At 45.1% G+C, this 15648-nt stretch overlaps 1 protein-coding gene across 5 annotated transcripts in view; it reads left to right on the top strand.

Annotated features, from left to right (window-relative positions):
• Positions 1-15648, top strand: part of PARD3 (par-3 family cell polarity regulator) — a 535977-nt gene that overhangs the window by 259309 nt on the left and 261020 nt on the right. For all 5 annotated transcript variants that reach the window (XM_066585804.1, XM_066585803.1, XM_066585801.1 and 2 more), the window contains 3 exons: positions 1284-1423; positions 4604-4732; positions 8493-8531. In XM_066585804.1, coding sequence (XP_066441901.1) covers positions 1284-1423; positions 4604-4732; positions 8493-8531 — 308 coding nt within the window. The remainder of the gene's footprint in view (positions 1-1283; positions 1424-4603; positions 4733-8492; positions 8532-15648) is intronic.

The following is a 15648-nucleotide window of genomic DNA, read 5'->3' as shown; positions in this document are numbered from 1 at the left end:
GTGCCGGTAAAGGGCAAGAATGCCAAAACAGTTGACTAAAGATGGGTATTTTTTTTACTTATGGAGAAGACTTTGGTTTGACTTCTATCCTTAGTCATGTTGCAAGGCCTTTTAGAAGGCTGGGTATTGACTTATAGGGAAGCTACCTTCCAGTAGGTGGCGCTGCAAAGTGATTATAGCAACTCATTTGCAAACCAAATTTCTTAGAGAAGCCTGTAAGGCTGAATTCTCACGGGATGGAAATCTCGCGGTTTAGCTGTACCGAAAAGCCGCAAGATTTTGCGCAGGAGAGCCACAGCTTCAAAACCCGTGGCATTTCAACGCAGGTTTTGGAGCTGTCCGGCCGACGACCTTCTCTCCCCATAAGGAGGAGTGAGGCCGCAATGGAAAAAATAAAGAATTGACAAGCTGCAACTCTCAATTCTGCGCCACATTACCGATTCCACCCAGCTTTGCCACGATGGATCGACTGCCCTGTATGGGCGAGATTTTTGCAAAATCTCATCCACATGGCTGGCTAATCCCAGGATTAGGAGCCGCAGGCAGAATAGCTGCACAGAATTTCCACAGCAAATCTGTCCCGTGTGAACCCAGCCTTAATATCCTCACACTTAGCTACGCAAATACAAAGAACTGGTATATCGGTGCAACTCTCCAGTGAAAAGTGATCCGGCAGTGGGATAAAGTGTTTGACTTCTCTTTTTATTTAGTGAATTAAAATCAGCAATAGATGCGCATTTCGGGGTGAACCACTTCATCAGCCATGCTGGGGGGGTACATTGGTGGTAACAATGGAGAAGAATGTACCCAAAAGAGACAGGCTAGTGGCATTGGAACGAGGAGACTCAAGGCATCACCGCCTTACCGATATACCAGTTCTTTGTATATGCAGTCTGCCCACCATTCGTTGGGTCAACCTGGTTGGCAGCACCTCAATTACTGGTTTTCTATAACATTCCTTTAACCTTTTGAGCCCTGGGCTCACGCCTGGGGCTGGGCCTTTTGACCTCTTTAGTTTTGCTCCACCCTCCTTTCTTCCATCTTCATTCATCTCATGCCTACCTGGCACTCTTCACAAGGATAATAAATATCCTTTCTGACACTTGAACTGCTCAAGAAGGAGCCTTCCCATGCTATAAGGTGAAGCCGCGAGCAGTGGCATCACCCAAAGGCCTTCTGTATGAAAACGCACTTGTCTCCCCATCGTTATTGGCGATACTGCAGAAATGTTTTATATATTGTTTTTTAGAAAAAAAATAACTCTTGCTTTCATACTGTTGCAGGGGCTGAAGGTTTGGGGTTCAGCATCACATCAAGAGACGTCCCTCTCGGGGGTTCAGCTCCAATCTACGTCAAGAACATCCTACCGAGAGGAGCTGCTATCCAAGATGGCCGATTAAAAGCTGCGGATAGACTACTAGAGGTATCGGATTTCTTTAGTCAATTTAATTTATAATCTTTTTAATAGAGTCCAAGACGTTTCCACGTGGCGCCATTTCTTCAGCCGTCAGCCTTTTGAGTTTATTTTGTATTTTAAACCAGTGAAGGGCAGTTTGAGTAGTTGTAGTTTTGTGTTTTGTGACCGTCTGTCGCTTGGTGTCTGCAGTCCTTGTTGGGTATCTCTACTAGTGATGAAAAAGATGAAGCTAACCGTTTGCTCTGCTCTTCAAGGAAATTGTCTGCATTCCTCTAAGTACAACATATGTAAACAGTTAATGCCGATCGGTTCCTTACATGATGATCTTTTTCTTGGCCTCTGAATGTACCTTCCCACATTCTTTGATCTGTGACTCGGACTGTTATTAGGATGTGTTGGGGTCCGCATTTCCTGTAATTTTGGCACATCTGATCTACAGGTAATTTAAAATATCAGCATTGTTCCCGAAAGGCAATGAATCCTCTATATTCTTTTACTAATTAGAACCAGATAAATAACCATTTCCAGTTTACTTGCCTATTTTATTTTCTGATTATAGATTTTTTTTTTTTAATTCTATTCTGTCCGTGCAAATGGGGGCGGCCATCTTGCCAGAGCTGCTTTTAACAGCATTTAGAGATATGCTTTACAACAGCCACATGTGTCATAGAAACAATGGGCACTTGTCACAGCTCACCTCCTCCCCCTCCCTGCACAGGTCACAGAGCATGCTTACATCACCTATTGTGAATGGTGATCCTGTGTTATCTATATATGTGTCACCTCTCAGTGTAATCCTGTCTGTAATAGGGAGGGGAGGAGGTGAGCTGTGACTATTGTGAATGGTGGTTCCTGTGTTATCTATATATAGGTGTCTCCTCTCAGTGTAATCCTGTCTGTATAGGGAGGGGAAGGAGGTGAGCTGTGACTATTGTGAATGGTGGTTCCTGTGTTATCTATATATAGGTGTCACCTCTCAGTGTAATCCTGTCTGTAATAGGGAGGGGAAGGAGGTGAGCTGTGACTATTGTGAATGGTGGTTCCTGTGTTATCTATATATAGGTGTCTCCTCTCAGTGTAATCCTGTTTGTGCAGGGAGGGAAGGAGGTGAGCCGTGACTATTGTGAATGGTGATCCTGTGTTATCTATATATATAGGTGTCACCTCTCAGTGTAATCCTGTCTGTAATAGGGAGGGGAGGAGGTGAGCTGTGACTATCGTGAATGGTGGCTCCTATGTTATCTATATATAGGGGTCTCCTCTCAGTGTAATCCTGTTTGTGCAGGGAGGGAAGGAGGTGAGCCGTGACTATTGTGAATGGTGATCCTGTGTTATCTATATATAGGTGTCTCCTCTCAGTGTAATCCTGTCTGTAATAGGGAGGGGAAGGAGGTGAGCTGTGACTATTGTGAATGGTGGTTCCTGTGTTATCTATATATAGGTGTCACCTCTCAGTGTAATCCTGTCTGTAATAGGGAGGGGAGGAGGTGAGCTGTGACTATCGTGAATGGTGGCTCCTATGTTATCTATATATAGGGGTCTCCTCTCAGTGTAATCCTGTTTGTGCAGGGAGGGAAGGAGGTGAGCCGTGACTATTGTGAATGGTGATCCTGTGTTATCTATATATAGGTGTCTCCTCTCAGTGTAATCCTGTCTGTGATGATAATGAGATAATGGCTGAGAAGTTTTCTCTACAGAACAGGAAGTGTCAGACTATTAGGCTTTAATGGTCAGTATGCAGGGAGGGGCAGAGGTAAGCTGTGACCTTCACATTTTGTGAGTGGTAGATATTGTATTACCTGTATGCAGCATTTTAAATTTAAAAACAATATTAGATCTTGGCTATGAAAAAGAAAAAATCACACAAAAAAATGATAAAATAAGTTTAACTTAAAAGCTTTACACTAGGGGTCCTTTTCCGATGACACCTCCCCTTTAACCACTATGATAGATTGTTGGATCCAGTGATTTCAAATCCTGCCTTGTTAAGATGTAGCAGAGCTGAGCTCATGACTCGTCTCCTGGATGCGTTGTTTCAGGAATCTCCGGTTGCGTTACTTTATTGCTTTGTTACTTGCTGTTGCTGAACGGTTGGAATGAGTGACGCATGCGATGTCTTTGCACCGTGCTGAATGGCGTCATCGGCTCTTCTGCGCTATTCCTGGCTTTCATAGACCCTTAAGCAGATCGGCAGTATTTGTGCAGTCGCTTTTTAACCACTTGTAATCCAGAATGAGCGACTACCTGGCCTGACCCCGCGCCGCAGTCGCCCGCAGAACACGTTTACCAAATGGGATGCAGCTGGGAAATGTAATTAGGACGGCAATTCACGGTGGCCTGCGGGATTTCAAGAATATCTGGAAGGGAGGATCGGTCAAAGAATGTCTTAAATGCCGCAGTTAAGAAGGAAATTCTGAGGGTCAAGCGATTCTTGGAATATATTTTCTGTTTTATGTATTTACCATCTTATTGTATAAGCTATTAATACTTTTATGTTGTACTTTATATACTTTTAATCCAGCACATTGTACCTTTATGAGGGGTTGTTATGAAGCGTTCCTCTTCTGGCCTCCTGGATCCTGCACTCACAGTGTAAATTCATTCTGGTGGTTCTCGGGGCGGAGACGTCTTCTGCACGTTCACTTACACCTTTTTCGGGCTAGTTCATATGATCATATGCCATTTTCTTTAGTGAAGCCTGCGTCCTTCTCACTGTGTGCGCCTGCGTGGTTTTTGGTGCGTATGAGCAGTTTTTGTCTATTACATCCCTTTTTCACACCCACAAAAAAAAAAAGTACAAGTTAGGCCCAAGTGTTTCAGTTTTGTTTCAACCCACAGAAAGTGGTGCATAAAAACCCCACCCTGCACACAGATCGGATGCCAATGCATAGCCACTGTATTTGTTTAAATGCACCTATAGACCTTTATGGGCGATTTCTTTTTTTTCTCTCCATGAGTACCAAAACCAAAATCGGTAATGTTGCGTTAAAAAAAACAAAAAACAAAAAAAAACCACAAGTCTGAATACACAAGTGTAATTCAATGGGTCCGTATTCAGTCAGTGGCCTGAGCATGCACAGAGTACGCCTGTGTGAACGGGCCATTGTGAGGACTCCTAGGAGTTTCTCAGGACTCCTACAAGTTGAGTAAGGAGAGATTTGCTGACTCTTTACTTTTGTCTTATAGGTGAATGGTGTAGATTTGACCGGAAAGACCCAAGAAGAAGTTGTATCATTACTGAGAAGCACAAAAATGGGAGGCTCTGTGAATCTACTAGTCCTCCGGCAAGACGAAGCCTTCCAACCGCGTGAGCTGGTACGAATAGAAGTGGCCTCTGTTACAAAACTGTTAGAGAAACGCTTTCCGTATTGCCGGTAATTTCCGGCTCTTTATCTAGTGGACTGTAATATTGGCCGCAAGGGCTTTTTCTTGTCTCCCTTTTGTAAAAGTTTCGATACTGGAAAGCATTGTGTGCATCTTCTGTTATGTGAGGTTTAAAGGGGTTATCCAGGACTTAAAGGGACATTCCAGGCTTTTTGGAGTGATCACCTATCATCTGGATAGGCCATTAGTAGTCAATGGACGGGGTCTGCTGTTTTGGTACCCTGTCCGTCAGCTGATCATCCAGCCTGCTGTTAAGTGCTGTGGGGAAGATTGCAGGTCTTGGAGCTGCTGCCCTTCTCTGCACCACTGCTGTGGGAAAGGACCTGGGGAAGACTCGATCACAGGCCCTTCCAGAAGCTCTGCAATACTTCAGCACATTATTACAGGCAACAACTTATCTGCTTCAGCTTGGTGAAGTTTGTTTCAACGTGAAGCACACCTCGGGTGGTCCTTTTTATAAGCAGTCAGTATCTCCTGGTCTTCCATGGCAGATGGTACAGGCTCTTGGTCATCTACAGTTAGTCTCATTTGGTGGTCTTTCCATTTCAGCCACGTTAACTGGGTCACTGACACCAGTCTCAGGAGCGGTTTGGCAGCCCTCGGGAGATTAGCATACTCCCCTCTGCCCTGACCACAGATGACCGTGTCAGTACAACGGCTTCCATGCCTCACAAACATTTAGAATGTTGGTAGTTTCCTTGTAACAGACTGCCAACAGGCTCCGTGACATTGTCCACCACGCCAACAGGTGACAGCCATTCAAAAGAAGCCAGCCATATATTTCAGATAGCTGTCAGCTGAATGCAGATTTGGTCAACGACTGTTTCTCTTGTCTGACCTTGCAGATATATGCTTGGCCTGGTCGAACATACGTGTGCTCTCAGTGTAGAGCATGCAACGCCACTGTGAGGCACCTGTGAAGTCCAGCATGTCCGATCCCAACACACCCCCACCGTTCCCATCCTAACATCATCTGGGGAAAAGTCTGCACAGCCCTGTACACAGAAGATAACTGGCCTCTATTAGTTAGTTATCTTGCTTGGACGACGGGGGTCAGTAGTGCCGATTAGAGTAACTACGACCGAGAGAATTGCTCCATTCAGTGTAGATGTCGGAGGAGGTACTGTTGCCTATCTGCTGCACCCACAAGCACTGCGGACGACCAGGAGGCCTCCTTTAGTCAATATTAATGGACCAAAATCGCCCATTAAAATCGGAGTGTTAAAAAAAAATGCAGTGAATATGCCTTAGTATCTGTATTAAGTGTGTTTTTTGAGTATCCTGTTTTCTTTGGGTTGTGAGAAAACTGGCATCACTTTGGCCGACCTGCAGGTTCCCCCCCCCCCTCTTTCCTGTGTAAAAAACGCAGTGAACATGGATGCAACACGGACATAAAAAAACATACACAGCTAATATGCACCAAATACGCATCAGAAATGTACGGGCACACTGAAAATAATGCACTTTTACTGACCAAAATGGCATACGTCTGTTTACCCTAAGACCATGTTCACAGAAAATACAACCCGAATTCCAAAGATGTTGGGATGCTGTGTAAAATCTAAATAAATGCAAAGAAAAGAAGAATTCAATGAGATGGAAATCTCCTCTAACCATATTTTATTCACAGTAGAACCGAACACATCAGAGGGGAGGGAGGCAGATTTCCATTTCATTTTAAATAACACATTTAGAAATTGATGGCAGCCACACATCTCACAAAAGTTGGGCCAAGGGTAACAAAAGGGTGGAAAAGTAAGTGGTAATAATGAAAAACAGCTGGAGGGTAAATTCTCTTCTGGCTATATATAAAACAGCATGTTAGAGAGGCCGAGTCTCTCAGAAGCAAATATGGTCAGAGGTCACCAATCTGTGAAAAACTGTCTTAAAAAAAATAAAAAATGTGGGGCAGTTTCAGAAAAATGTTCCTTGACATAAAATTGTGAGAACTTTGAATATCCACCATCTACTGTACAGAATGCAAAATATTCAGAGAATGTGGAGAAATTCATGTGCACAAAGGAGAAGGCCGACTGTCAAGATTGGATGCTTGAGATCTACGGGCCCTCAGGCGGCACTGCATTATAAACAAACATGAATCTGTAATGTAATCACTGCATGGGCTCAGGAATACTTCCAGAAATCACGGTCTGTGAATACAAATGGACGTTATAGCTGTATCATGCAAAGAAGAAGCCATACAACACAATCCAGAAACGCCGGCGTCTTCTCTGGGCCAAAACTCATTTACAATGGACTGAGGCAAAATGGAAATCTGTTCTGTGGTCAGATGAATCAAAAACTTGAAATTCTTTTTGAAAACCACTGAATCATGTCCTGCGGACTCAAGAGGAGAGGAACCATCCAGCTTGGTATCAGTGCATAGTTCTGCATCTCTGATGGCATGAGCATGCACTAGTGCCTATGGTATGGGCAGCTTACACATCCTGACGGGCACTACCAATGCTGACAGTATATAGAGGTGGTAGAACAACATATGCTCCATCGACACAACGTCTCTTTCAGGGAAGACCTTGCATATATCAGTGAGACAATGCTAAACCACATCCTGCATCCATTACAACAGCAATTGGCCTCCTCATTTCACCCTTAATAGTCTCATGAACTGATTTCCAACAGCTTTCTGCTTGGCGTTTCCAGTGTTGTAGCTCTCCGGCTGCACCGTTCATCTTGGGTATGATTTATAGTGACCCAAGACTGGGAGAGCGGCTGCTCGTATTGTGCATCAAGCAGATGAGCTTTCCATTCACAGGACAGCTGGAGTTTTGAATATCATTTATCTGTGCATAAGCTGTGACAACCGTATTTGAGTTGGTGTCAACGACAACTAGTCACATGGCCGGGCTGTCGCTCTTCTCTCCGCTGTTCATGCCATGCCCAGATGGTGCAGTTATTCAGATTTTTTTCTATAAATGACTAATTATCTTTGCTAAGTATTCCAAGGACTCCATTTATGTGTATTTGATTAATTTCTCCGTGTGTCTCCACTAAGGAGTTAATCAGGAATTAATTGTATGTGTTAATGTTTTTCTTTGAGGATAATAGAAGGTAGTTAAATGTTTAATACCAGACGTTGAGCTTTGGGTCTATAGAGCTTGTTTCCTGTTACTTCTTAGTACTAATGGGGGAAACCAGTTTAAAAGAATCCAGAGGTTTTATTATTTATGAAATAAACCAGTTTCTGCATATATTTACACGACTTCTGATTTACCGTATTTCTCGGACTAAAAGATGGAGTTTTTTGTACTATGTCAGGAGGGTCTGGCAACGACAGACACCTTTGACCGCTTCCATTATAAAGCACAGCACCTTTGTACTGTAACTGGTCGTTAGAACCACCAGGTCAGGGCGAGCAATGATCATTGGCAGTCAGACTGGAGGTACGGAGGGAGATAAAGTACTTCCTGGTGGAGTTGCTGCCCAATCAGAGATACTTGGAGGCCACTACTACTGTAGGGGACACTGAGGAGGGGCACAAATGCTATTAGGACCGATGCAGCTATCAAAGTTCACTTCTTCAGCCCATTAGGGAAGTTTTAATTTAGTATGAAATATTTTTATCCTATCCTTTGATGTTCCAACCGGGTGAGTTTTATAGTCTAAATCTGGTATATAATAAGTGTATTTTCCCTTATTGTTTTTAACATGTTCGTATATTTCTTTACTTTAGACTCCTGAATCCCAACCAGTACCCAATGCAAGAGAGCCGGTAAGACCTGTCTTTGTGTTTAGCAGTAAATTAGTAATAATCTCTCACTCTGATGTTGCTGATTGTCAACTGTTAAATCTTTGTGGCAAAGAATGCTGGTCTGTGTGAGGGACTCTGCCAGGGTGCTTTCGGGTTGTCAGCTGTTAGTGACAGCTGATAACCCGGAGGAGAAGGCAGAAGGGCTTTTTAACCCTTTCTGCCTTTTCCTTCCCCAAGCGGGGGGGGGGGGGGGGAGAGGGATAGAGAGATCTCCCCTCCGTTCCTCCCCGCTCTCCCCTCCGTTCCTCCCCGCAGCTCGCCGCCGGCAGTCGAATCTCTGCTCCCGAGCGGGCAGGTAGTCGCTGAGGGCAATGCTCGATCGAGCCATTGCCCTTACTGAATATACTCGCTCATCTCTAATATCGAAGCTTCCAAAACAAAATGAGGAACCCGTTCCTATACTATAATTTAGCATAAATATACAAAGTTTAAAAAAAAAGTAAAAAAATTATTTTTTTAAGCTTTTTACCCCCAATAAAACTAAAAACTGGAAAGAAAAGTCAGTGAAAAAGATATTTAAACAATATCCCTTTATGTCACGGAAAAAAAAACAGCAAAAATAATTTTGATAGCTACAGGAAAAAAATAGGGCAGTAAAACCACCAGATGGGTAAAATCCCTAAAGAGTCTGGTCCTTAAGGGGTTAGAGGGAGGGCGGCGGCACTTTAGAGTGATTTTTCAGCACAAAAAACTTATTTTAAAGTACATACCGTTCTGTTATCACACTGGTCGTCATATTAGTACAAGACGGCGAGTGTGTGGTTTTTTTTTTTTTTTTTTTTTTTTTTTACCTTTTCATTTTTTTTTACATTTTAACTGATAACTGTATGAAGTCTATTTTTTTAACACTTTTATTTAGGCCTCACAGGGATCTTAAATTTGCGATCATTTGATCACTTTATTATATACTGTAGCTTTTTTTAGCATTTAGCAATTTTTGATGTTTACTTTCAAGCCCAGAGGAGGAGTTGATGGGCATCTGGGCCTATGTGGTAGCTCTGGGCTGCCATGTTAACTTGCTGGCACCCCTAATCGTGCTTCAATGGTAAACGGGGGGAGGGGGGGCTGGTAGGGGTGTCTCTGTACTTTGACCGCAGCATCTAAACAGCTGCCGCGATCGGAGTTGGTGATTAGTTCCCGGATGCTGTCAGAAACAGCCGATAGCCGCCTGGTATGGAGCGGACTCTGCGCCATTCATCCTTCACCGCCCAGCGTACGTTAACATTAGGCGGTCGTGAAGTGGTTAAGGCAGTGTATGTTCTCTAAAGTCAGAAGCTTCCCTGAAGCAGAAATGTTTGTGTTCTGTGAATTCCGGGCAGTTTTCCTTGAAGATGTTTTCTCTGTAAGTTAAGACTTCCTCGCCCATCTTACATGGTGGAACATGAAGGAGGGGGAAGACAATAGTTTGTAAAAGACATTTGAGATCATTTACTTTCCGGGAAAATGGTAATTGCGTTTATTTTCAATTTCTAAAGTAAATAAAGTAATCTATGACTTGTAACTTTATCTCCCGATCTCTTAAGGCGAAATGGTGCCTTGGGGGGGGGGGGGGGGGGCATGAAAGCTGATTTGAAATAAGAAATTGTCTGTGTGCAGATTGTTCCAGAAGCCGTGGGAGACGCTGCTTGCGCCATTTTAATTAGCTAATGCGGTCTTCTAATAACACGGCGCTCGCTCTGATGTTGCATCCACTCTGTGGCCATTGTTTGAGTCGGTGGAGGATGTTGATTCTGTTCCATTCCCACAGCAGGTTAGAAGAGCGCGATTGTGAACGTAGGCGGGTTACATATTAAAGGAGACACCTAGTGACTTTTGCGAAGACAGCCAAATAATAAGACGTATGGAAGTAGTTATTTGATTCCTTTTCGCCCGGCTTTGATTTTTCTAAAGGATGAAAATCACATGCGATAAATTTTAGTCCTTTGAAAATACCCATCAGGTTCCTTCTCTCTTTTTATTATTTCAAGCGCACATTGAAATTGAACTCAGACTTATCTTTTGAAGTGTCGGGTTAAGCTTGTAAGACATTATGGTAGAAGTTCACTACAGATGGGTTTTTTTCTTGTAAAAGTAGTTCATCGCAAAGCAGAAGTTGAGTGGATGACTTCTGCAGATCATACAGCTAGGTGTTGGTAATATTCACACCGGCACTCACTGGCCGTAATGGGGGGGGGGGGGGGGGGAGGGTGTAGCTTTCCGTAACGGGGGTGGGGGAGGGTGTAGCTTTCCGTAACGGGGGTGGGGGTGGGGTGTAGCTGTCTGTAACGGCGGAGTGGGGGGTCGGTGGGCTGATGTAACTGGCTGTAACGGGGGAGGGGGTATGTAGCTGGCTGTAACGGGGGGGGGGGGATGTAGCTGGCCATAATGGGGTGGGGAGGGGGGAATGTAGCTGGCTGTAATGGGGTGGGGAGGGAGGGATATAGCTGTCCGTAACGGGGTGGGGAGGGGGGATGTAGCTGGCCATAACGGGGTGGGGAGGGGGGATGTAGCTGGCCATAACGGGGTGGGGAGGGGGGATGTAGCTGGCCATAACGGGGTGGGGAGGGGGGATGTAGCTGGCCGTAACGGGGGGGGGGGGGGGGGGTTGGGTTGTAGCTTGCCGTAACGGGGGAGGGGGGAGATGTAGCTTGCTGCAACGGGGGTGTGTGTGTTTGTGTGTGTAGTTGTCTGTATGCGCACGCGCGGGGTGATGTAGCTGGCCGTAACGGGGGGAGATGCAGCTGGCTGTAACGGAGCGGGGGGGGGGGGGGGGAGAGTGAGCTGGCTATAACTTGAAGGGGGTGGGGAGGAGGGTGGTAGATGGCTGTAATGGGGGGGGGGGGGGGGGTAGTTGCCTGCCCAGCCATCAAGTAGAAATACCCAAATGAATATGCACGGGTGACAAAGGTTATGTCCACATGATATTGTGCAGACAAGTGTAGATTATCGAGAAGTCTAGGTACAAGTTAGTAACACTACTAGACTTTTCGGTAGTTGGGAGACGTCACAGACGGATACCAGGTATATCATCCTACGCCTAGGTAAGCTCCATAACTGCCTCTTCCACCACTTGTGAGAGAGGAAAGTGCAGCCTGTGTCCGGAGGGCCGATACAACACCCCTCTCAAAATCAAGCCTGTGTAACATAGAAAGACAGTCTAATGTATAGCAGAGCATTTCCTGTAAATCCTTCAGTAATGTGACCTCTTTTGCAAACTGTTCATCAGACCGGAGGGCAGATGTGTCTAATCATCCTCAATCTAAATGCATTTACCGGTATTTCCAACCAGTGGTCTTTTCTTCCGATTTTTCACCAATATATTAGTGGTTGCGATCTGTACCCACTGGACCCCCATGATATCAGACTAAAGAGACGCACACTGTGGTCAGCTCTTTCTTGTGAGCGTCGCAGAGATGCAGTGTTACATTTCCCCGCACATTATGGCCTACTTCCTGTTGTCCAGTCATGTTTGTGGCCCCTGTAGACCTCATTCGGCCCGACCCACAGCTGGAATCAATCCAGTCTCCATAACATGGGGGAGGATGAGCGGCGCTATGCTATCACAGTCCCGCAAACCGTTGGCTGAAGGGCCTTCATTCGTTTGCCTGACTTAACACAATCACGCTACTGGCCCTTGTACATGAGGGCCAACAGTCCCTCAAACGGCGGCACGACTAAGGTCGTTTACATAGAGAGACTCCCCGCTGGGTCACGAGCTTCTCGTCCGCTTCTTGTTCAGCGCTTCACCTTCTATGTCAAGAGCTGCGCAGGGAACATTTACACGGAAGCCCGCGACACCACAATGTGTTTTAAGCAGACTGAAAAGTCAGCCTAACAAACCGCGAACGACAAGTGAGCAATTTTTGCTCGTTTACACCAAGCGTTTGAACGAATTTTAAGCGATAAACCTAACGTGTAAATGCAAAATAAAATCGCATGCGCCAGATCTTGTACTTACGATTTTCCATACATTAGCATACCGATATAATAGCAGAATTGCCTCCTAAGCCCTTTATCGGTCTATTACCTGCGAGACAGAAAGAGAATCAAAGTTCTGCAATGTGAAGTAATCCGTCCATGAAGTTATTGCAGTGGAATTACCTTGTAACGCCTCTTCCGGGAGGGGTTACTGACTCCCGAACCGACATGCAAATCCTTTCAGAGTGGGAGGCAAGGGAAACTTTCTAAATGGTCTCGAAAATACAATTCTGTCTGGCAAGTGATATTTCCCAGCTACTTGTGTCTAAACCATCCGGGCCGATGTGGTGTAACGGCTTCGATAATGGGAACTTCAATGTATATGTGCAGGTAGGACTCAATAAGAGCTCACTGACAAGTGGAGGAGATTCAAAGATTTCCTTTCCAACATCTTGGCAATATTCGAAATTCAGTGTGGTAAGAACACATGCGCCAAGCATCACCCTGCCACCCGGTTTATGGCTTCGCCATGGATTGACGCGCGGCATTAGGATTTTCTCTTATGGGACGGAGTTTGAACTATGTCCTTTTTCTCACACATGGCCTGACCTGGTTTCCTCTGAGTTACATGTAGTCGTAAGATGGGAATTAGGGGCCCTGTTTACTTCTATGTGGCCCCCCACTTCAGGCAGAGGCATGCAGAGATGTTTAATTCATCTAGAAAAAGTTGGTCCATCACATTTCTTCTTGAGGAAAATGACCTCTTAGACATCCCTCAGTGCAGCACCTTAAAGAGGAGGCACCGTGTTTGCTGATGGATGGGTCTGGTTGCACGGCTGAGTGTATCACAACTGGACTTTCTTTGTCCGTACTTAACCAACCTCCTTTAGATTTGACTCTGGAGCTTTGAAGCTGTCAAGTGGGCGGTCTCTGGATTTGTCCATACAAGTCATTTTTTTCCTCTCTCTGTACCTCAGTGGGCAGGAAGTCACACTGGCCTTCACCCCGGTCCTGTTCTGTGTTACCAGGGCCAGTAGCCCTCCTGGTTGGCAGGAAGTCACACTGGCCTTCACCCTTCTCCTGTTCTGTGTTACCAGGGCCAGTAGCCCCCCTGGTGGGCAGGAAGTCAAACTGGCCTCGCCAGTCCTGTTCTGTGTTACCAGAGCCAGTAGCCCTCCCTGGTGGGCAGGAAGTCACACTGGCCTTCACCCCGGTCCTGTTCTATGTTAGCAGGGCCAGTAGCCCTCCTGGTGGGCAGGAAGTCACACTGGCCTTCACCCCGGTCCTGTTCTATATTAGCAGGCCCAGATTCAGTACCAATTAAACATTTGTAGATGCCATGGACAAGTGGGCTGAGGTAGACCTTGACTCTGCGTGATTTGGGGATTATTTTTTGTCCCAAGGGCCCACATACGCCTGCATCAAAGGGACAATATGTAAAGTATAGCATCCACCACTTCTTCGATTTGGATTAAACTTCACTTTTTAGAAATGTTCTAGAACATTGTGCATTGACTGTATCCAAACGATTTAGTTGTTTGGTTGTAATTTGCCACTACAGCAGTTCAGAGGCCCCGGCGTAACATCCTTAAAGCAAATAGTTTTTATTAATTTAGTCATAAGTTAAAAATTCCCAATTAACATGAATTAGCATGTCCATTAGGTTATCCACCATAGTTGTAGGTCTACATAGTAGACAATCCATAAGCATCAGATGTCTGATATTTTGTTGCAGTTTTGTTCACTTGACTAATCAATCACCGCCGTCTGTTTCCCCCCTGACATTTGCATATAGATGCATCAGCATATGGAATGCAACTCGCAGCGCCGTCACCTTCACATTAATCTCGATATTAAAGGGAAAGTATTCAACATATTTTATCATCCATCAGCTCTTTATTAGAAATTATATACATGAGCGGCTTCAATCAGCCCAAGTCATTTCCAGTGACCTTTGTGTCAACTAAATGTTTTGAATGAAGCATGGGAAAGACTTAATAGGGGGAATCAGTATGAATGTAAGCAAGTTGTGGAGGGAGATGGGGCACTCCTTACATGCAGAGTCCTTAGTAATGATAAATAGTAATCACAGAGGCAGTTAGTGTAATTTAATACAAACAGCCCTTCACAGAATAGACTAGAACATACACACGTAAGGGCCCAGTAGACTGACCGGTGGGGACCGAACCAGTCCACCTAATAGCCTAATCCAGACGCTAACTGACATATAGTACGATGAGGCCCCAATTCCAGAATGGCCCAGAACACAAGGGATTGTGTCAACTGGGAGGCGGCCTGATCTCTGTGTGGTCACTATGGTGAGAGCACTTCGTCACGAACGTGTAGGATCACACAGTAATTGCTACATTTGACACAGAGTAATTAGGACTCTGATAGGCGAGCTAGTTTGAAAGATGTATGTGAACCCTATATGACCAGAATTCTGCTATCCGATTTGTACACACACATGTACAATAGAATAACCCCCTATGCCCCGACAAGACCCATTAATAAATGTATTACTAGGGGGGGGGGGGGGTTAATCTCTGTATGGTCACTGAATGAGGAGACTGTCACAGACGAGTCTGAGGTCACACAGTGAGGAGTCTAATTAGCACAAAGATATATTATAATCTCTGATGTTGGAGCTATCCACAAAGGTATCTGTGAGGTCCCGTATGCTGAGCTGTCAGGCCCGGGCCTGAGGCGGCACAACTGCTAGGATTGTGTAAATGCGTGTTTGTAAACAGGGATGTGCACATGTTTAAATGAAGTGTTTTTTTTGCACCTTCCTCAATAAATTTTCACCTTTTCAGGAAGGTAAATGGGGAATTTCACATTTACGTTTTGAATTCCCTTTCCTTGAAGAGTGTGATTTAGTAATTGAGCAATTACTGCGGAGTTTGAACTCTGGATCTCTTGTCTGCAGCTTACATGAGACGACGTGTGAACACCCTCCATTAGTGCTGCCCCTGTTTAGTAGTAGTTATGCATCTGGGAGACACCCCGGGCTGATTGAGCAAAATCTGTCAGATTTCTTCTCCCTTTTTTATTGTATTATCTTAATTTACAAGAAAGAAAGCGTAACTAAAGCATCTGAATCCCTTTTACCCCACCCCAGTGTGCTCGGGGAGGTCCTCCGCCCCCAGTGTGCTCGAGGAGGTCCTCCGCCCCCCCCCCA

Source organism: Eleutherodactylus coqui, chromosome 12 (assembly GCF_035609145.1).
Source record: "Eleutherodactylus coqui strain aEleCoq1 chromosome 12, aEleCoq1.hap1, whole genome shotgun sequence".
Lineage (NCBI taxonomy): Eukaryota > Metazoa > Chordata > Amphibia > Anura > Eleutherodactylidae > Eleutherodactylus > Eleutherodactylus coqui.
Note: the sequence above shows the minus strand (reverse complement) of the source record. Positions and strands in the feature narration are given on the sequence as shown.